This window comes from Ctenopharyngodon idella, chromosome 7 (assembly GCF_019924925.1).
Source record: "Ctenopharyngodon idella isolate HZGC_01 chromosome 7, HZGC01, whole genome shotgun sequence".
NCBI classification, from domain to species: Eukaryota; Metazoa; Chordata; class Actinopteri; order Cypriniformes; family Xenocyprididae; genus Ctenopharyngodon; species Ctenopharyngodon idella.
In genome coordinates this window covers 28,650,122-28,671,856 of record NC_067226.1, presented here as the reverse complement: position 1 = coordinate 28,671,856, position 21,735 = coordinate 28,650,122, and the positions used below count along the sequence as shown (strand labels likewise).

The following is a 21,735-nucleotide window of genomic DNA, read 5'->3' as shown; positions in this document are numbered from 1 at the left end:
AGGTCCAGAATTTAAGTCGTTTTTTTTTGTTGTTTTTTGTATTTTATGTGATTATTGTCATCATTGTTTTAATCAATGCTTGTGACAAGTATTCTGGGTTGCTGTTTCATTTTAATATGATACATTGTTGTAGCTGGACGTGTGTGTGTGTGTGTGTGTGTGTGTGTGTGTGTGTGTGTGCGCGCGCCGCGCGTGCAGTTCATAGAGAGTTCTCACAATACACTTTTCAAAGCAACGGTGAAGAAGCATCGCCTCTGAATGATGGGGGGGAGGGGTTATATATATATTTTTTTTAATTAAAAGGATTTCTATATTTTATCCACTCAATAGTCTACAATATAATAACCATCTAAACGTAGCGTAATTATAATAATAAAACACATTGTAGGCGTTTCTCAATGTCAAGGAAGGATCCTCGGAAGCCAGAATTTCGAGGATGCTACGTCATCGACATCCGTCGAAGGACTGTTCCAATGTCGAGGATCCTCGGAATTTCAAACAAGGACTAAGTCCTTCGTTCGAAAAATATCCCATATACAGGAAGGGATGCATATGTGTAGCCTTCGCGCTCTTCGCGCTCTCAAATCACCCACAATCCTATGCGCTTAGCTTTGCGATCTTGTTCAAAAATTTTTTTTTTAAAAATGTCGGACATTAGCGGGCAATATGCTTTCAAATGTAAGTATATTTACGTTACCAAACATTTGTTATAACTGTAGTAAATATGTCAGATAAATAAAGTTTAACGTTTAAATGCCAGTACAAATTACTACCGTATTGATATAATAAATTATACAAATACAAATTACGTTATTGATGGCTAACTGAACCGGACCGTCATTTAACAATTGTTAGCTTGGTTGCCTTTTCACTGACGTAATGACGCAATGACGTGCACTTGCTAGTCTGTTCCATTTACGTGTTCTCCGAATGCTAAAGAGGAGCCTCGCCTAGCCTCTGAAGGAAGTGACTTGGAAGGACCAGTCCTGCCAAGGAAGTATCCTTGACATTGAGAAACGCCTATAGTGGGATATTCAGTGATATTGGCTGTGCAATATCGACTTTTGTGATTGGCCAATACCGGCAGACTGGAGCCAATAGAAATGCTTCTCCTTCGGTGCGCGTCTTATTCCTCTGAGAACTTCAAAGCAGACCGCTTGAGGTAAATTATCTGGAATGATTAGTATATTAATTGATTTACGATGCCTATGTGAGAGTGTTATGTCTGTAGCGTTATACAGCAAAGAGGCATTGACAGAGAGTCAAGAAATGATGATGAGAAGAATTATTATTAATATTTCAGTAAAGTTCATTAAATCTGTTCTGTTGTTAGTGTGGTCTTTAAACTTATGAACTGTGTATGGACTGACAAAGGTGGTACATGAGGAAGCAATTTGACAACAATGCAGTAAATATTTTAGGTGCATTAAAAAGCGTGCTCGTTAAGATACCAGCAGACAAGCTAATCCAGCACAAATTAGTGCATAAAAGGTCACCAAAATGAAGTATTTGAACCTCATAATTAAATACAACAGGCAATTTCAATAGGCTGGCTACGGACCTGTGGGTAGCAGCTAAACTGTAACTACTAGGTCTCACTCAAAGCTTCTTGTTATTAGCCAGCTAATAACTACAACCACACTCACAGCTTCTTGTTATTAGCCAGCTAATAACTACAAACCACATCCACAAAGATTGTAATTTATACAAAAGATTAGTTGTCATAAAATTGTTATTGGAGTCAGTAAAACCTATATAATTGAACAGCTCGATTGTGGTCTCAGCCTTGATAACTTGCGCAAGTAGCCGTGATACACAACTATGCTGCACGATTAAGTCGTTTTTCGAAAAGAAAAGCTGCCATTTCAATATGTTCAAGCATCCAGAATTATAGCCACGTTAATAACATTTGTAAGAAACCAAACCATTTGTAAATCCGTCAAGATTTTATCGAGATAAGAGTATTTGTGTTCGTGCAGATCACTCACCTTACATCAGGTACCACAGAGCCCGCCAGAAAGCTTGCCTGTGACAAGATGGCCGCCGGTGATGACGCTAGAGACTCCGCCGTAAGACATCTAGCCTTTATTATGTATATCTATGATTAAAAACACCTCTCCCAGTTAGAAAACGCCACAAAATTGGGAGACGCCCCTCTTTTTTTCCGCAGAGACCTGTACTTGGCTCAGACTCGACACTCTCGCGGGTTGCCAGTTTGAAGACACGCAACAGGAAGGCATTGGAAGGCAAGGAGACTTGCACACTGTAAGATAATTAGTTGATTTACTGATTTAGGATGAGTTGATATCGCGTTTTAATATGCTTAATATGCTCGTTCATAGAGATTTTTAGATGGATGCTGAGGCTTTTTAGGTCGGGTAGAATCTGTGATCTCTGACCCAGCTTGTTCGCTGGCTTCCATGGCTGCAATTCGCTGCATGTGTTTTCCGCCAACTGGCAACCCGGGGTGGCGAAATACTATTGGGTAAATTGGCAACGTGCGGTCTTGCACAGACGGAAACAAAAACAGAAATTCCGACACGGAACGCAAATTTCAAAGTAAAATAACTGACTGTAGCAATGGTTTTCAGAGAAACGAGTATGTGAACTCAGCATGTTTAATAAATATCTGCAAACATATTATGGTATTTTTATGCTTCAATCAAAACTTACTAAAGTGTCTGAGCTTGCCCAACAGCCTTAAAACAATGTTATTTAAAACTGGTCTTGATAGTTCTGTTGTAATAATAATGTAAATGTATTTTTAAAAAATTACAATTACTCCATCCAAATACAAAACTTTAAGTCTTACAAAGTGAATCAGTAATTTCATTAGTTTTGTTTGTTTAGGTAATGATTCATCAGTGTCTGTGCTGAGTTTGAGCTTCGTTCTGGTATTCTGAAGCCATAAAGCAGCGATAGATGTGAGGGGCAGTAGTAACTGCAGATGAAAATACATGATCCACACACCGACAGATGTGGCCCAAAACCACTTCTGAATGAAACACTCCACAAGTCCCTCAGCGATCTTCCTTTCATTAAAGCCATTGTCAAATTGCTAGTTCAAAACCAAGATGACACACTCAATCGTTTACTACTGTTAATACACAAAATTACATGAAATATGCACGCAGCCTTTTTCATTACCGGTGCACGCTTTGGATTTGATACGACGATGCTAAAATAAATCTTAATTTGTCGCGTGTTTTAGTCTTCAAATAGAGTTCAAGACCTCTACTTGATGTGTACATAATTTAGTAGAGTAAAAACAATCTTACAACTCCAGTTTTATTCCACATATGAAAGAAGAAAACACAAGAGAAAGGAGTTAGTGGAGGAGCACAGACACTGAACAGAGCAGGTTGAATCTACACGGTTCTCATGCTGTGGTTAAATGCGCAGCTCTGCCCAGCAACGGTTCATTGTAGAGTCCAGATTTGCTCCGAGAAATCATGGCAGAAGAAACCGTTTCAGCAGCTGCTGCGACCAAAGCGGCCAAGAAGAAATCAGTAGCCAAACGCAAGAGAACAGGCCCAAACGTCCGCGAGCTCATTGTCAAGGCTGTGTCCGCATCTAAGGAGAGGAGCGGTGTGTCCCTCGCTGCCCTGAAGAAAGCGCTCGCTGCCGGTGGCTACGATGTGGAGAAGAACAACTCCCGCGTCAAGATTTCCGTTAAGAGTTTGGTGACTAATGGCATCCTGGTCCAGCCCAAAGGGACCGGCGCTTCCGGCTCCTTCAAGCTCAACAAGAAACACACCGAGACAAAACCCGCCAAGAAAGCTGCTCCTAAAGCCAAGAAGCCCGCAGCCAAGAAACCTGCTGCCGCTAAGAAGCCCAAAACTGCAGCAGCAAAGAAACCCAAAACTGCAGCAGCAAAGAAACCTGCCGCTAAGAAATCGCAGAAGAAGGTCAAGAAACCAGTCGCTAAAAAGGCAACAAAGAGCCCCAAGAAGGCAAAGAAACCAGCATCTCCTAAGAAAGCAGCCAAAAGCCCAAAAAAGGCAAAGGCAGCCAAACCCAAAACGGCGAAACCCAAAGCAGCCAAGCCTAAAAAGGCAGCAGCAAAAAAGAAATAACATAATTCTTTTTTCCTTGTTTTATCAAAAAGGCTCTTTTAAGAGCCACCCACTAATTCATAGTAATGAGCATTATTTCATCGGTCTTCTCCAGTGATCGTGCCATTAGCTTTACACTATCAAGTTAGTGTTAGATCAAAATATGGCCTTTTTGTTCACGTGCAAATACATTTAGACATTAAATTTGATGAGAATGTGAATATCTTGAGTATGTGTGTAGACATTTACATTTTAAATACCAGTAAATTCTGAAACTACACTGCTTCAAGACCGACTTTAATTTATGCTTCAAACCAGACAATAAAATGGAAAAAAAATGGCAATTCAACGTGCTTTACAGTCATAAATTGGACATAGGGCCTACTGATTAAAACAATATATCGAAAAACAATGAAAATTAAGAAATAAAAACTGAAGAAATTAAGTATTTAAATAATGAAATACGTTAAAGGAAGCTAATGTAGTAGTACTACTCTCTACTATTCAACCATGCCTCATGGTTGAATAGCAGCTTTTTTTTATTGCAAACAATTCAAAGATGACATTAATAAAATACAACTTTGCATAGATTACACAGAATGTATCAACAATACAACCAATGTCATCTGAACATGGAAGAGAAGAAAAAAAAGTTGACAATGACTGTTAAAAGATAAAGAAGCATTTACATAGCTTTTTTAAGAACAGAGAAAGGCAGGAAAAGAACAAATAATGAAAAATGGATTTAAAAGAAAGTATTAATCATGGTACATGAAAGATCTCATTATATCGCTTCAAAAAATAAATACAATTTTTGTTATTAATTATTCTTAGTGATTTGATTAAATGGTCTACTTCACATAAGAAATCTATGAAAGTAGGTATTTTCTTAAGAAACCTTTGTTTGTGAAAATAGAATTTTGCCACAAGGATAAGAAAGTTAACAGATTCTAAAGATTTGTTTCGGTTTTCAAAAAAGCAAACAACATCCTTAATGTGTAAATTGCAGTTCATAATGACTTTAGAAAAACAATAGGAACTCAAATCTTTCCAGAAAAGTGATGAAACATTACATGAGAAAAATAAATGACATCTTCATTTTCGTTTTTACAGAAGGTGCATATATCAGCTACATCCCAAAATGTCGACACAAAAGCATTATATATTACGCAAAATTTTAAAATGCACTTCTTTCACTTTATTGGGTATACAGTATTTATATGGTAATAACCATGTTTTCCTCCATTGAATGTTATCTATTTTAGAACCCCCCCAAAAAATTCCCTTTTGGAGAAACTGAGTTTCGAGATTGAGAAAGTTGACCAATAAATTTATTATTACATTCTTTACTTAAAAGCGAAACACCTCCCAAACATAACTGTGAAAGTTGTTTTGAGCATGAATCATAGGTAAGGGAAGCTTTCATCAGACATATTAATCCATCAGGAATCGCCTTTATAACAGAATTAAATTCTTTAAACGGAACTGGACATTGATGGATATTCATAAAATGGTTGAATAGTTAGCTGAGAGTAGTACTACTACGTGACGTGTGCTTATGGCTTTGTAAGTAGCAGAAAGATGATTGGATTGGTTTGGAGGGAAGTTCACTGATTGGCTTGATGATGTGCTCAGACTTCAGCCAATAGGAGACAGGCGCGCTTTCTTTTATAAGTCAGAACGCAGCCGTCGGAAGTATCACTGTTACTTTGTTTAGTAAAAGGATAACAGCTGTAAATTACAATGAGTGGAAGAGGCAAAACCGGTGGAAAAGCTCGCGCCAAGGCCAAGAGTCGCTCTTCCAGGGCGGGACTACAGTTCCCCGTCGGCCGTGTTCACAGGCTTCTCCGCAAAGGCAACTATGCTCAGCGCGTTGGTGCTGGTGCTCCGGTTTATTTGGCCGCTGTGCTCGAGTATCTCACTGCTGAGATCCTGGAGTTGGCTGGAAACGCCGCTCGCGACAACAAAAAGACCCGTATCATTCCTCGTCACCTGCAGCTGGCGGTGCGCAACGACGAGGAGTTGAACAAGCTTCTGGGTGGCGTGACCATCGCTCAGGGTGGTGTGCTGCCCAACATTCAGGCCGTACTGCTGCCCAAGAAAACCGAGAAGCCAGCGAAGACCAAGTAAACCGACTGGAGATTCTCTTCAAACCAAAGGCTCTTTTAAGAGCCACCTAATTTGTCCCTGGAAGAGTGATTTTATTTGTCCCATGTTTTTATTTGTATTTAAACCTGTCTGATTATAAACCATATATTTAAAATAAAGCGTTTTGAACGTTTCAGATGGGTTCGTCAATTGACAGTTCTTTTACTCCAAATCACCTTTATATAGCACTTTATATAATACAGATTTCAAAGCAGCTTACAGTGACAACAGGAAAATCAGGCTGTTGATTCAAAAGAAAACATTTTATTCTTATACAGTGACACTGCACTTGTTTTACGAACGTATTAAATGCATGTAGCTATTAGCATGGTTAAAAAGATTCCAACTGGTATATTGATGTATACGCACAAATATATAAAATATTTAATATGGTAATAGTAACAGCTTTTTTCAGTTAGTTCCACAAGTCCAGTTCTGCACATTCAATAAGATTTAAAGAAACAATCAGTTTCTGATTAACAAATTTTAAACTGATTTCGCCTATTCATATACAAACAGAAACAATAAAGCACGTTTGCGCGGGAACCACAAACTGTCTCTTCCTGTTTGAAAACACGAGGCGCACATCCATTGGCCAACTGACATTTATAGACAGACAATAACCAATCAAATGCCTCTGAAGTTACGTCGTCCAGTGGGCAGCACTATATATGCGCTGTGTTCTAGTGAAGTTTTTATTCATTTATATTGTTGTTGAAAGAAGTACTTAGTCGAGTTATTTGAAACAATGGCGAGAACCAAGCAGACCGCTCGTAAGTCTACTGGAGGAAAAGCCCCGAGAAAGCAGCTGGCTACTAAAGCTGCTCGTAAGAGCGCACCAGCTACCGGTGGTGTTAAGAAGCCTCATCGTTACAGGCCCGGTACTGTGGCGCTGAGAGAGATTCGCCGTTATCAGAAATCCACTGAACTGCTGATTCGCAAACTGCCTTTCCAGCGTCTGGTGAGAGAAATCGCTCAAGATTTCAAGACGGATCTTCGTTTCCAGAGCTCAGCTGTAATGGCCCTGCAGGAGTCTAGTGAGGCTTACTTGGTCGGTCTGTTTGAAGACACCAACTTGTGCGCCATCCACGCCAAAAGGGTCACCATCATGCCCAAAGACATTCAGCTGGCCCGCCGCATTCGCGGAGAGCGCGCTTAAATCCACAGCTGCATCAGTCATGCGAACCCAAAGGCTCTTTTAAGAGCCACCTCATTAACTCTGAAGGAGTTTCCTTTTTTTTTTTTTTTTTTTTACACAAATGTATAAGTGCATTTTACAAGGAAGTTTGCTGAAGTAAAATGCTTTGTTTTCTATAATTCAAAACTAAAAGCAATACGAGGGTGGTTTATTTTATACATCGGTGAATGTAAGCCAAAATGGTTTAAATTTAATCCTCTAAAAATTAAGCTTGAAAAGGAAGACAAGTACGTACATAATATCCAAACAATTCCTAATATCAGTGGTTGTTGGCTCATGTTAAGGTAAGTGATTGATGGTTTAAGTGTTCAGAAGTAGCCCTGTTTTTAGTATTAAACTACTATTGTGTGAGTATATGTTTTATAAATTTACTTCATCGTTTATTTAAACCACATTTATTCCCACAATCAAGCAGTGATTTTTTTTTTTTTTTTTCCTGCATTTGTGTATGCATGTCTTAATATATATACATCATAGTCTATGAAATTATAGTGAATTTGAGGTGTTTACATTGCTTTTAAATTATATTAAAATAACATAATCCTTGGCGTTTGTAGTCAAAGAACTATATTTAACATTCAACTACATATTCATTCCGAAAAATTGCGAGAAAATGAAACAAAGGAATGGAGTAGGATGTGGGGGATGGTAGTTGTCGATGGGCGTGATTAACATTTTAAAGCTTCTGATTGGCTCGCCTACAAGTCAAGGAACGTTTAATGTGGCCAATGAAATCATTTTATGGGTTGGTCCACGAAGACTCACAATCACAGAGGACCTTTCTTCCCGTGTGAAATTAGCATAGGGCAGTGTATATAAAACCGCCTGTAAGAACGTAAACTTATTCAGCTCAATTTTGTGAACGAAATATCATGCCTGAACCAGCGAAGTCCGCACCCAAGAAGGGTTCAAAGAAGGCCGTCACTAAAACCGCCGGCAAGAGTGGAAAGAAGCGCTAGAGGTCCAGGAAGGAGAGTTACGCTATCTACGTGTACAAAGTCCTGAAACAGGTTCATCCCGACACCGGAATCTCCTCCAAGGCGATGGGAATCATGAACTCTTTCGTCAACGACATCTTCGAGCGCATCGCCGGTGAAGCGTCTCGTCTCGCTCACTACAACAAGCGCTCCACCATCACATCGAGAGAGATCCAGACCGCCGTGCGTCTGCTGCTGCCCGGTGAACTGGCCAAACACGCCGTGTCTGAGGGCACAAAGGCTGTGACCAAATACACCAGCTCAAAATAAAGCGATGTCTGATCTGATCAGCGAACCCAAAGGCTCTTTTAAGAGCCACCTATGTTCTCTTTTAAAAGGGTTTGTTTTTCTGCACTTTTTTTTTTTTTTTTTTTTTTTTGTACTAGTTAAGTAGTGTTCTAAGATACTCTTGTTTTATTTTAAGCTGGCTAATGAAACTAAACATCCTGTAGTTACTTTTGAGCGTGGATTAAGTTATTTGGCGTGCTAAATATTAACACGACTTTGGCACAAATATAAAGCACCTTGCCACATTTTCATTATTTAGAAACAGACGGGCAGCCAGAATACAATAAAGCACAATAACATTCATACAAGTCTGAGTTTGTCCACTAGTGTCTCTTCATTTATTTAAAATGAGCAGATTCATAAATGTTCTGCTTCTTAATCTTAGGAGGTTGAGGGCAAAACTGTACATACGTGGATGATTCTATTGTTTTAACTGAGATTAATAACAGAAAGGTGACAACTGATGCTCACAAAAGTTTGGAAACTGACTTGATCTGTTTTGTCTTATTAAAGATATTCCATCTGAAATAACAAAGGGTTCTGGCATTTTTATCATATATTAGTACTATTATTATTATTTTTAAATAAAAAATTGGACATTGTCATTTTATAGAAATATTGCCAGTGGAGATCTGTTAGTTTAAAATACAATAAAACTAGTGTTTCACACATTCAATATTTTAAATTTATCAGATAATAGTGACGTCTCTGTCTCAACAATCAAATCCTGAGAAAAAAATATCTGTGCTGCAATCTCATCACTATGTGTCAGTAGAAAGAACAGTTTCTCATTCATATGCCTGTTATAAAACTTATCTTCAAATAAATTTGTCAGCTGACTGTAACCCATCATTGACTCTCTTGCCTGAGTCAAGCTGTGTTCCCAAAAAAAGGTATAGAAATAATGAATGTGTTGGTAATTATAAGGACAAAAAAATAAGGCAATGCTCATGGGGGCTGTGCAATGGCTGGTATAAATTAATATGAATTATATAATGTACTCATAGAGATTCTATGGGTGACAAATAGGTGTTCGTAATTGAGTGTAATTTTTTTTTCTTGTGTCTTATAGCTTTGGTGGACAATGCTCTGTAAGTTTAATCTCTTAAACTCTTAACCTTATTTTCCACCTGAAATTGACATGACAAAATTTGAAGCAGCCCCTTACCCACAGTGAAGTAAATAAATAAAACATTTAAAAAATTAAAAAATCACACCTGCTTTACACAAGTGTATATTTAAATCAATCAGGAGTTCTGGTGTCTCTTCATTCACGTCTGTTGACTGTAAATGTCTGCTAATATGATAGTTTCAATGTTCCATCAAGACTTTAAATATGAAAGGATGATCAGAATTGCATAATTCCAGACCTGGTACCGGGTTTACGACCTGAAGAGGTTAAAAAGACTGCTCAATGAGTTTGCTGTCTCTCCGTTTGCTCATTCTGGAAGCATACAAGTTTAAGAGGATGAACCAATGATTCTGTCAGCCGTCCTGAGTATTTGTTGTAATGTATTTTCATCGAGTTTGGGAGCTGAACCATGAACCATACCAGACAGTAATTAAGGGGCATAGGACAGACTCAATGACAGCTGAGTAGAACTGAATCAGCAGTTCAGGTTAAACTTCCTCAGTTGGGGCAGGAGGTATAGGCCTACAACCTCTGCTAGGCCTTTTTCTAGAAAAGTGTCCCACTTCAGGTCCTGGGAGAAAGAAACCTAAAGAGCTCCACTGCTGCCACTGTGCATTTTATGAAGGGGAATAGACAGGTTCCTCCTGAAGTCCACTCTCATCTTCACTGTTTTGAGCATGTCCAGCTTCAGGCTGTTATGACCAGACAGCCAAATGTTCAACCTCCCGGATGCAGACTCATCTGCATCATGAACAAGGTAAGCAATTGTGGTGTCATCTGCGCATTTCATCTAGACGCAAATGGAGGTGGGGCACAGAGAGCTGGGTCATTTTACAATGAAGAACAAACTAAACAAATAAGCATCTGGATTTTTATAAAAGTTTTAAATCTTTTCAAATCATGTATGGTTTGGTTTGGTGTTAGATTTGATGATCTTTAAGGTGGGAAGCAGTATCTTTAACACTCATCTTCACATAGATCTGATGTAATGAGTTTTAACCAAGAATTAGACTAACCAGTTAACTGTATACAGCGGAAATCGTGGCAGCCATCATTGCATTACAGTGGTTTGAAGAGGTCATCTGACAGGATGGTGTTATGCACAGACTCCTTATCTGTCATAAAAAGCATACAGTCAATGGCATCTGTCCGAAAAGACCTATTTATAGAACTTCATCACAGTTTGTTAAGATTACATCAGGGTGGCATATGTTCATTTTTGTTGGGTGCCAGCACATGAGGGAGTGAAAGGACACGAGAATGCAGACAAAATAGAAAAAGAGGCATTACAAAAAGGAAATAACAGTTCCAATTCCACTTGGGAAAGGATAAGGAAAAGCAGTAAAGATAGGTATTGAAATATGGCAGAAATGGTGGGAGGAAGACACACTGTAAAACATTTTCAGCTGGTTAAACTTAGAAATGTAAGTTCAACTGCTGCCTGAAAAATGTGAGTTAACTCAACTTGAAAATAAGCTTTGTTTCAACTCAAAAATAGTCAAGACAACGCATTACTTTAAGTTAAAATTTAAACTTAAAATAATGCATTGTCTTGACTATTTGTGAGTTGAAACAAAGATTATCTTCAAGTTGAGTTAACTCACATTTTTAAGGCAGCAGGTGAACTTACATTTCTAAGTTTAACCAGCTGAAAATGTTTTACAGTGCAGGAATGGAAGGGGTTATCATAAAATACAAAAGTCTGTCAGTATTAAAAATGATAGGAGGAAATTATAATGACAAGACTGAGAGAGGATCACGACTGAATGGCACCTTGTTTTTAATGGGGAAAAGGAATAGTGAAAACTGTGGGGTTAAAGAAAATGCTGAACATGTCATTTTGCACTGTATATTATATGAGGTGGAAAGATGGGTGTTTCAAGATAGGGTTCAGGAGGCAGGGCGGGAGTGGAATCTGATGGGAATACTGGAAACAGAAGGAGAGGGAGAGGGGATAAGAATTACCAGGAAGGCACTATTTAAATTTCTTAAAGACACAGGGTTGATGAGCAGAATATGAGAACACTTTAAATTACATTACTCCTGTACAGTAGGGGGTAGAATGCACCTAAAAGTTGTTTGCAATCCACCATTAACCAAGAGAAGAAGAAGAAGAAGAAAAACTGGAATGGTATAATAGTTTTTTGGAGTAAACATAACCTTATGGAGCCCTGCACATGACATGCAAGAAATAGTAAATTGTGCGCACGATTTAGTAAATTGAGGGAATGAATTAGTAAATCGTGTGCACGATTTTTAGCCTACTATTTTTTTCCTGCATGTCATGTCTGGGGCTCCGTAAAACCTTCACATCAAGTAGAGGTACTTTATTTTGGAGACTAAAACAGGTGACTTTCATTTTAACACCGTCAGATCACCTTTCATGTTCTTTTATGTAGCAGGCTAATTGGTGGTAAATTAGCTCTGTGTTTTGAATAAATGTTTTGACAATGATTTCAATAAGGAACATTCGCTGAGGGTCTTGTGGAGCACTTCATTCGGAAGTGGTTTTGAGCAGCTTGACGCACACGTGTCTGACTGACTGATCTTCACTTCTGATAACTGTAAACCACACTGGGAGGCCAGCTAAGACCAGTCAGCCAATTAGTCTGGTTATATATATATATATATATATATATTTTTTTTTTTTTTTTTTCACATCACACATTTTCGAACTGTTGTCACAGCTTTTCTGTTTTTAAATGTTTTGTTCACAGGATCACACAGTATGTGTAGATCTGGTTGTTAGATGGTCAGCATTTCTGTATATTTAACTCCGGGGTTTAAAACTTGGATACTGAGAATGTTTAAGAGCTCAGTCAGTAACTGCATCATCTCTTCTCTTACATTTGAATCTCTATTTGGGAACCTTTAGTGTACACATGCTCTCTCAGTTCCACTTTTTAAAATGAGCTGCAAAGAGAATATAAAGAGTTTAAAACATACAAAAAAAACTGTTTAGTCTTCTACAGCTACTAAATGTCAGACATTATTATTTCACACATCATGCATCAGTGGTGCAATGCAACTGCCAGCTCATGTTATTTTCACCCAGAAAATGCACTGTTCAATATAGCTGCAGTTCTACACAAATTAAATTCTAACTTAAATATATTTTAAATAAGTAACTAACACCATACGTGATTTATGTTTAGAACATTGGATATTTACTTTGATAAGTACCAAATATTATAAAATGGATATAAAATTTAGAGTGGGCCATTGAGAGTTATTATAAACGTGATTGTTGACTGAATGCTGTAAACGGTTATTATGGGTGCCAAAATAGTTACATGCTTTTCACATGCTCTGGATGAGGTATCTGTGATACAGGTCTGTTTGTCCAAAGCCGCTGGGGACTTCATCTCAAGAGCACAATGTGATCAGGAGTCAGGCAGATGATTCCAATGTTCAGGTGTGCGTATAAATATTGAAAGTTATGTCCTCACAGCACCAATATTCAACAGGACCCAGAGTATCAGAAGCATGAGAATAGAGTTGAGTGATTATGGCTCCAGCTCTGTAGCTTTGACAGTCTGAGTGAGCAACTTCATTGTTTGGGTATCAAGATTTGTTTTCATAGAATACATTTTTTATTTACAATGCGTTTTTTTATTTATATAATACGCTTCTCACTTCATTAATAATACATGAATGGAATACAAATTAACTTGTTTTATATCTTGTTGTATATATATATGTATATATGTTGGTCATAATTGTTTTACTATTATTTTTGTTGTTAAATTTTGATATTTTTATTTAAATTTAATACAAATATATATTGTGTTTATTTGCTATTTAATAGTAAGCTTGTGAAATCCATTAAACAACCGCAAGCTTTCACAGGAAAGAGAAGACCTAAACTAAATGTTAAATAATTCACTTTTCTCTGAATTCTGGACATAAGCTTTCTATGACAAGCGCTGATCAAGGGACAGATGCACATCACATCCATTCACAAGGTAAAGGTGATTCATGGACTGCATTCAAATTCAGTCTAATAGAGAATATAGATATGCTGCCCCTCCTCTACCCCAATTCCAAAAAAGCTGGGATAGTGCAAAATAGCGATAAAAACAAAAAGACTAATAAATACTAATAAATTCTATTCACCCTGTTTTATATTGAAAGTACAACAACACATTATTTGTTTTTTTTAAATATAAACCACTGTAACATCACTATATATTTTGATAACACTTATTAAGTGTTTGGGCATTGAAGACACAAGTTGGTTATTTAGCAATTGGAATCTTTCCCCATTCATCCATTATGCAGGTCTTCAGCTGTGCGATTGTACAGGGCCTTCGTTGCCATGTTTTGTGCTTCATCGTGCACCACACATTCTCAGAGGTCAGGACTGCAAGCAGGTATACCAGTCAGATCAAAATGTTGTGGATTTCTGGTCTCTTTTAGTACATGAATGCACTAAAAGAGAAGTTAAATATCTCTATTAAAATAGGTCTTTTTCTACCTCTCAAGACCCTCCCTCTTCCTTGAAGTATGAAATGACTGTTAAATAAAGGAAGCATCTGGTTTTGAACACAGTATTGTGGCAGTATGGGGTCCAGTGTGCTGTCCCTCATCCTCTGTGAGTATTTGATTGTATTTTCTAGTTATTTTTACATTTATTCTTTAGAATCTTTAAAGCAACATACAAATATTCATTTATCCTAAGGAAGCAATAAGAGAAGTGCTAAAAATACAAAGTTGAATATGTCAATTGAAAATCAATTGAATTCATAAAACTTTAGCAACTTAATTTTTAAAATGTTTGCAAAAACAGGGCCCTACGAAATGTTTAATTAAATTTAAATTTTTTGTTTTAATACAAATTTATTATCAAAAAAGGAAGTAATGAAATGAAGACCAATCTTTTAAAAATGTAATCAAATGAAAATTTAGCAAATTCTTTTCTTTCTTTCTTTTAGCAAAAAAAAAAAAAAAAAAGTGTTGCACAACAGAGGTTTAGTGGTTCCCAAACCTTTCCTGGAGGACCCCCGGCTCTGCACATTTTGTATGTCTCCCTCATCTATCACACCTGATTCAACTCATGAGCTCATTAGACTGCAAGACCTGAAACGGGTGTGTCAGAAATAGGGAGACATACAAAATGTGCAGGGCTGGGGGTCCTCCAGGACAGGTTTGGGAACCACTGATTTTTACTGTTAAAATTCAAACATGGAAGAAAATTGTGACTATTCCTTAAAAATAAAGTTTTAATAATTGTATTATTATTATTACTGTGAGAAGTGCATTCTACTGTACAATAGTAATATATTTCAGTTATAATTTCTTCAAGTTTAACTGAACTTTTATTTTGACGGTTTGTCATAAAAACTTTTGAGTTTTTGATGATCGTTTTATCAAGTGAAGTGAATTAACTCTCAAAGCAGGTCTGGAGATTAAGGTGTTCATGTCCTTATATAGTAAGAAGACAGAAGCTAAAAACCACGAGCAATCTGCGTGCTTGAGTAGGCTATGTGATGAAACTGCTTATTCACACAGAGACGCGCAGAATTCTTTTTGAGCTTTAATATTCACAGATGCTAGTACATATCGCAACTTAATTAAGTGTACAGTCCTACTTTTGATTTATTTATCCAAAATTAACAAATTGTGTGGCATTCCACGTTACACTGTCAATTCCACTTTTATGACCGGATTCCGCGATTCCGTCCGTGAGTTTTCCGAATTGCGGAATCACAGTGCCCTATATTTATGGGACAGGTATGGGACGGACCTCACTTTGAGAACCCCTGGTCTAGAAGAGTGAAGGCTGTAACAGGGAAGGAAATATAGCATATAACATTTCTTTTTTTCCTAAATGTTATTTAGCAGGATTCATTTAACCCTCAAAGACCCAAATATAAAAAATAAAAAAAATCACCTTTTACTTGTTGAGACCTGAAATGCAGAAATAAATGGGATTTTACATTTTTTACATTTTAGTAAGTTTTTAGGGAAATGTAATATTGCAACTTTGGGCCTGTTGGGCAGCAGAATTTCAGTGATTTCACTCACTATGAGCAAATGTAGAGAACATCTGAAGGTTCATTTTGCAGGTTGTACTGCTTATGTAGCCCCATAAAAGTAGCCTTATACTAATAATCACAAAATATTCATAATTGGACAAGTCATATTTGTATGAAAAAAATATATATACAGTTGCAAGAAAAAGTATGTGAACCACTTGAAGAATCTGTGAAAATGTTAATAATTTTAACAAAATAAGGGAGATAATACAAAATGCATGTTATTTTTTATTTAGTACTGCCCTGAGTAAGATATTTTACATAAAAGATGTTTACATATAATACACAAGACAAAAAAAAATAGCTGAATTTATTAAAATAACCCCATTCATAAGTATGTGAACCATTGATTCTTAATACTGTGTGTGGTTACCTGGATGATCTATGACTGTTTTTTTTTTTTGTTTTGTGATGGTTGTTCATGAGTCCCTTGTTTGTTCTGAGCAGTTAAACTGAGCTCTGTTCTTCAGAAAAAATCTCCAGGTCCTGCAGATTCTTCAGTTTTCCAGCATTTTTTGCATATTTGAACACTTTACAACAGTGACTGAATGATTTTGAGATCCGTCTTTTCACACTGAGGACAACTGAGGGACTCAAACACAGCTATTAAAAAAGGTTCAAACATTCACTGATGCTCCAGAAAAAAACATGATGCATTAATAGATGAGGGGTGAAAACATTTGGAATTTGAAGATCAAGGTAAATTGTATTTAATTTGTCTTCCGGGAAACATGCAAGTATTTTCTGTTGCTTCCGAAGGGCAGTACTAAATGAAAAAAAAAAAAATGATATTCAAGCAAAATAAGAAAAATGTAGACCTCTTCATCCTGTTCAAAAGTTTTCACCCCCTTAATGCATCATGCATTTTCACTTAATGCATCGTGTTTCCTTCTGGAGCATCAGTGAATGTTTGAACCTTTTTTATTAGTTGTGTTTGAGTCCCTCAGTTGTCCTCCATGTGAAAAGATGGATCTCAAAATCATTCAGTCACTGTTGTAAAGGGTTCAAATATGCAAAAGATGGTGGAAAACTGAAGAATCTGCAGGACAAACAAGGGACTCATGAACAACCATCACAAAACAAAAAAACAGTCATAGATCATCAGGTAACCACACACAGTATTAAGAATCAATGGTTCACAAACTTTTGAACTGGGTCATTTTAATAAATTCAGATATTTTTTTGTCTTGTGGATTATATGTAAACATCTTTTATGTAAAATATCTTACTCAGGACAGTACTAAATAAAAAATAACATGCATTTTGTATGATCTCTCTTATTTTGTTAAAATTTTGCACATTTTCACAGATTCTGCAAGGGGTTGACAAACTTTTTCTTGCAACTGTATAAAAAATATGTTCAGATTGTATTTACAAAACCTGTTGAACTGAATGAAAACTTTGACATTTATGTGATTTAGCTCTGTTAATAGCCCTTTTCAATTATGATAGTCCCGAAGGCAGTTCTTGACTTCTGAGAAACAGAGGACATTGCACTTTCTGCAAAGTGTGTTGGTGTGTCCTTTACCACAGTGTCTTTATACCATTAGTGATATCCTGACCTTGAAAATCAGTGTTGGGAACTGGGGACTGACAAAATCCTTAGTCAGCCATCGATATCTGTCACAGGGCATTGTCTGTGTTCTTGAATGACATTATGCATGTCAACATAATCATCAGATGGATGGTCACTGGGTTTCCTTTTCTGATGACATCATACACTTATCAGTGACATACACTTTGTAGATATTACAGTCTTTCCTGGCTGGTGGTATTCTGAAATGAAAAAAACAAAAAAAAAACCCTGGTTATTTTCCATATCCCAGTCATATTACACATTTTAAAGAATTCACACATTTCACAGAATTCATGCAATATCTCGCTAGCTTTCTCTACTCTCTACTTATCATGCTAATAGCATTTAAAGCCCCCATATTCCAGAACATTGTCACCTGTCCCTCATGCAGCAAGTAGAAATTAGGGCAAACAAGCAAAGCCCAAAAGAAAACAGGATCAGTTATATTTTATAAATGATAAGAGACAGATAGTTTCAAATGTTTACATGCACACAAGAGCTTTACAATAATATAGAGATTGAAAGGGCCTGGATAAAGACTTGTGCAGCTCAGTTAGGAAGGGCCTGATTTTCCTGATGTTGTAAAATGCAAACCTGCATGACTGTGCCGTCTTTGCGATGTGGTTATGGTTAAGTGGTTTTGTCTTCGCTATGTTGAGTTAGGGTGGTGTTCTGTCAATCATACTGAGATGTCTGTCATCCAGGCCAAGATCTGTGCAGCTTCCATGGGACTCTTTGGTTTAAATGAAAAGTGGAGCATGTGTGGTCCTGGTAAACAACGTCGAGGGGACCAAGTGTCTCCACAAGGATAGCAGAAAGTTTTGATCTTGTGGGGAATTTTTTTGGTCCCCATGTGAAAAACAGCTTATATATCTATCACTATTTCAGTCGTATCCGACTCGACACCCGATTCTGTGGCCATACACCATGAATTTTCTGACAATGATTTTTCTGGGTTGCCAGGTCTTTCTCCAAACCTATCAATTACATGGCTTGGGAATCAAACACACACGCGCGTATTTAGCGTAATTTAGCGTCTCCAATTCACCTATACTGCATGTTTTTTGGATTGTCGGGGAAACTAGAGAACCTGGAGGAAACCCATTTAGACACAGGGAGTATTTACAGAAAGTTTCTGTTCTCCCTGTGTCTAAAACCCATTTAGACACAGGGAGAACAGAAACTTTGCAGAAAGTGCAATGTCGTCCTCTGTTTCTCAGAAGTCAAGAACTGCCATTGGGACTATCATAAATGGCTATGAACAGAGCTAAATCACATAAATGTCAAAGTTTTCATTCAGTTCATCAGGTTTTGTAAATACTCCCTGTGTCTAAATACTCCCATTGTTTTAATATAATAAATGCTTCCTTTCTGTATTTTTTCTATGTTTAGTCTTGATGCTGTTATTCAGGCACTCTGGACGAACTCAAGGTAAATAATGTCATCATTCCTTCATATATTATCAAATCTCTGTTTTAACAAAAAATAAATATGAATATGTCTAAGACAAATAACCTTATTTCTAAAGGCTAATTCACACTGCACCGACAGACACTTACCAATGCAGACAATCACCAGTATACAACATGTAATTTTTTAGACATTCCACAACCCAATTGCAAACTGAACATATCAAAACAAGCAAAGACTGTCAACAGACACCGACAGGGGTAACACTCTGATCCCTTAAAACATGACAAACGTCTGTTGCCATTGGTCTGTATCTGTCAGTGCAGTTTGAATTAGCCTTGAATGACCAAAGATTAACACTGACATCTGTCTGTATCCAACCACACACTGCAAAAACAACTAAAAACAGATTACATTGCTTGATTTTTAATCTATCAGTATTTGCTTGTATTTGTTAACTCAGTGAAAGCAAAACCTGTAGTGAAGGTGACGCCAGATCAGCGTGTGTTCAGAGGAGAGAGAGTCACTCTCACTTGTGACTTACAGGGAGGAGGAAGAGACACTCAGTGGACATACAGCTGGTTTAAAGATGGTTTATTAATCCCAAACAGCACTGAGAGAGTCTACAACATCACATCTGCTGTGTCTGATAGTGGTAATTACAGCTGTGAAGCAAAGAGATCAGAATTTAGTGCTGCTGTTTCCCTGACTGTAACAGGTGAGTGTTCATATTCATACAGTTTGGACTGGTGATATGGTTCTGGGCAAGAAATCCCTCCCCATCCATGCAGCCTATAGCATGGATAAGAGCAGAGAGTGAGAGCAGCAATAACCCAGAACCAACATAAAAATATTGCAGATATCATTAATGTTCAGTAACTTAATGTACAGCATAATTTAAGAAAAATGAGTCTTATTCGAAGAGTAATATAAGAAGGCCAAGTCCTGACTGGTCAATAGGAGGAGCTGGGGATAATAGAGGGTAATTTGCTCCTGCGCAACACGATAAAGCTGCTCATAATACTAAATGGACCTTATAAATAGGGACGCTGTGATAGGCATCGTATTCCTATAGACATAGATTAGCTGAAAGTCTGCTGATGCAAGCTTGACTGATATGACCTGCCAGAACTAATGCTACTCTTTATTTGAATGCTTATTTAAAATCTATATGTCACGGGTGGCTGCTAACAGGAAAGCGTACAACAAGGGTGAGTTCAGGAATAAATCCACTTTAATAAATCCACAGAGGAAAAATGTAGGAAAAGGTAAGAAGCATCCACATACAATAGACAACACCAGACAAAGAACACAGGAAACACTGGACTTAAATAACAAGGAGAGCTAATAAGATAATTAACTGAACAGGTGAATGTAATCAATAATCAGACACACTGGGAAACTGGATCAAAGGGAAAAAACAACTCATTTATTTTTCAACGAAAACATTTTCTGTCAGCAAATTTAGTTAATATTTTCCTGGCAAAAACTTTAACTCACATTTTCAATATTAATATAATATTAGATATTATCTAAAGTTGAATGATATTAAACCTGTAGTGAGTGTTCTGATGGAGGAGAGACCATCACTCTCCTCTCCACATCTCTCCTCTTTAACATCAGTTATATAATTACAGGAACTCAGATGATCCGATCATGTTTTCTGACTAGTTCAGTAAAAGAACTCTGCCTTCTTCTTTCTTTACAGATTTATCCACATCTTCAGTGATTATGACATCAGTTTCCCCTGCATTCACAAGAAAGACAGATAGTCAGACATGTGAGATAAAGTCTCATCACAGTCATCAAACCACATTTTCAAAAATCTCCTTCATATGGGGCCGTTCACACAGGATAGTATGTTCTTGTGTTCAAATCAATTAGACAAAGCTATGAAACTGAATACAGAGATCTCTAAATACATTTTAAAGTGAAAGTACTTTTTAAATTGACAAACCATCTTACAAGCACTGCACTCATGGCACTATAAAAGGTGCAGATAAAGCACAGAGACATGACAGCTAAAGACATCTGTCTGACGCTTGTGAACACAGACCTGAACAAACAAATCAAGAACATGTCATGTGTGAATGGACCCTGCACTTTAATATCATATTTTACTAACATTTTATACAAATTTAATGGAATTGTCTTTTAATGTCTGTTTGCCTTTAGTCAGAATCTAACAGTCTTTGCACAAATGTAGTTTTGATTTTGTCAGATCATCTTGTAAATAATTTTGAGTTCTTCATCTGCAGAGAGAGAATGAACCATCTACCAAACATTAAAATTATACTTTACCCAACATGAACATATACTTTACCTAACATTGGAACTGAGCTCCAATGTTAGTTCACCCAAAGATATAAATTCTATCATCAGTTGTATTCCCTCATGTTGCTTCAAACGTGTACGACTTTATTAATTCTGTAGAACAAAGAAAGATTTTTTTTTTTTTTTTTTCAATAATGTGCTGATCATTCTTATAATGAATTGTTATGAATAGTATTATCTTGATATCATGAAGTCCAAATGACTGGTGTGATATATTCCAGGTCAAATTCATATCAAAGTATATGAAGAACAGACTAAAGTGACGAGATTATTTTAGTCGACATCAGTCTGACATCACAGCACGTCAGATTGTATTTCTGTTTATACAGAAACACAAAAAATACTTGTTCAATGTATTTGTCAGGACACAGATGGAGGCAGATGGGTAAGTGTACACAGATGTTTATTAAGACAGCGGCATGAACACAGGGATAGTTGAATGCAGGTGAGTAGATGAACAAGCACTTTGAAACTGTCACTTAGCTGAAGATAATGAGAGAACTCTTTTGCAGATTTGGAATACAGTGAGGGGCAGACGACTGGAGACAGAAGACGATGAGAGGAAGACACGGGAAGACG

At 37.1% G+C, this 21,735-nt stretch overlaps 3 protein-coding genes across 3 annotated transcripts; all 3 read left to right on the top strand.

The window, feature by feature from the left end:
* The first annotated feature begins 3,349 nt into the window (after positions 1-3,349).
* LOC127516804 (histone H1-like) lies at positions 3,350-4,076 on the top strand. Its single transcript, XM_051901685.1, has one exon. The coding sequence runs from the start codon at positions 3,453-3,455 to the stop codon at positions 4,074-4,076; it is 624 nt and encodes a 207-aa protein (XP_051757645.1). The 5' UTR covers positions 3,350-3,452.
* Positions 4,077-5,739: 1,663 nt separating this feature from the next.
* Positions 5,740-6,339, top strand: LOC127515876 (histone H2A-like). The gene has a single exon (XM_051900009.1). The coding sequence runs from the start codon at positions 5,799-5,801 to the stop codon at positions 6,183-6,185; it is 387 nt and encodes a 128-aa protein (XP_051755969.1). The 5' UTR covers positions 5,740-5,798; the 3' UTR covers positions 6,186-6,339.
* A 444-nt stretch (positions 6,340-6,783) lies between these two features.
* On the top strand, positions 6,784-8,408 carry LOC127515863 (histone H3-like). Its single transcript, XM_051899991.1, has one exon. It carries the CDS (start codon positions 6,952-6,954, stop codon positions 7,360-7,362), a length of 411 nt encoding a protein of 136 aa, XP_051755951.1. The 5' UTR covers positions 6,784-6,951; the 3' UTR covers positions 7,363-8,408.
* The last annotated feature ends 13,327 nt before the right edge of the window (positions 8,409-21,735 follow it).

Coding starts and splice junctions, on each gene's coding strand:
- LOC127516804 (XM_051901685.1), top strand. CDS start 3,453: ATGGCAGAAGAAACCGTTTCAGCAGCTGCTGCGACCAAAGCGGCCAAG.
- LOC127515876 (XM_051900009.1), top strand. CDS start 5,799: ATGAGTGGAAGAGGCAAAACCGGTGGAAAAGCTCGCGCCAAGGCCAAG.
- LOC127515863 (XM_051899991.1), top strand. CDS start 6,952: ATGGCGAGAACCAAGCAGACCGCTCGTAAGTCTACTGGAGGAAAAGCC.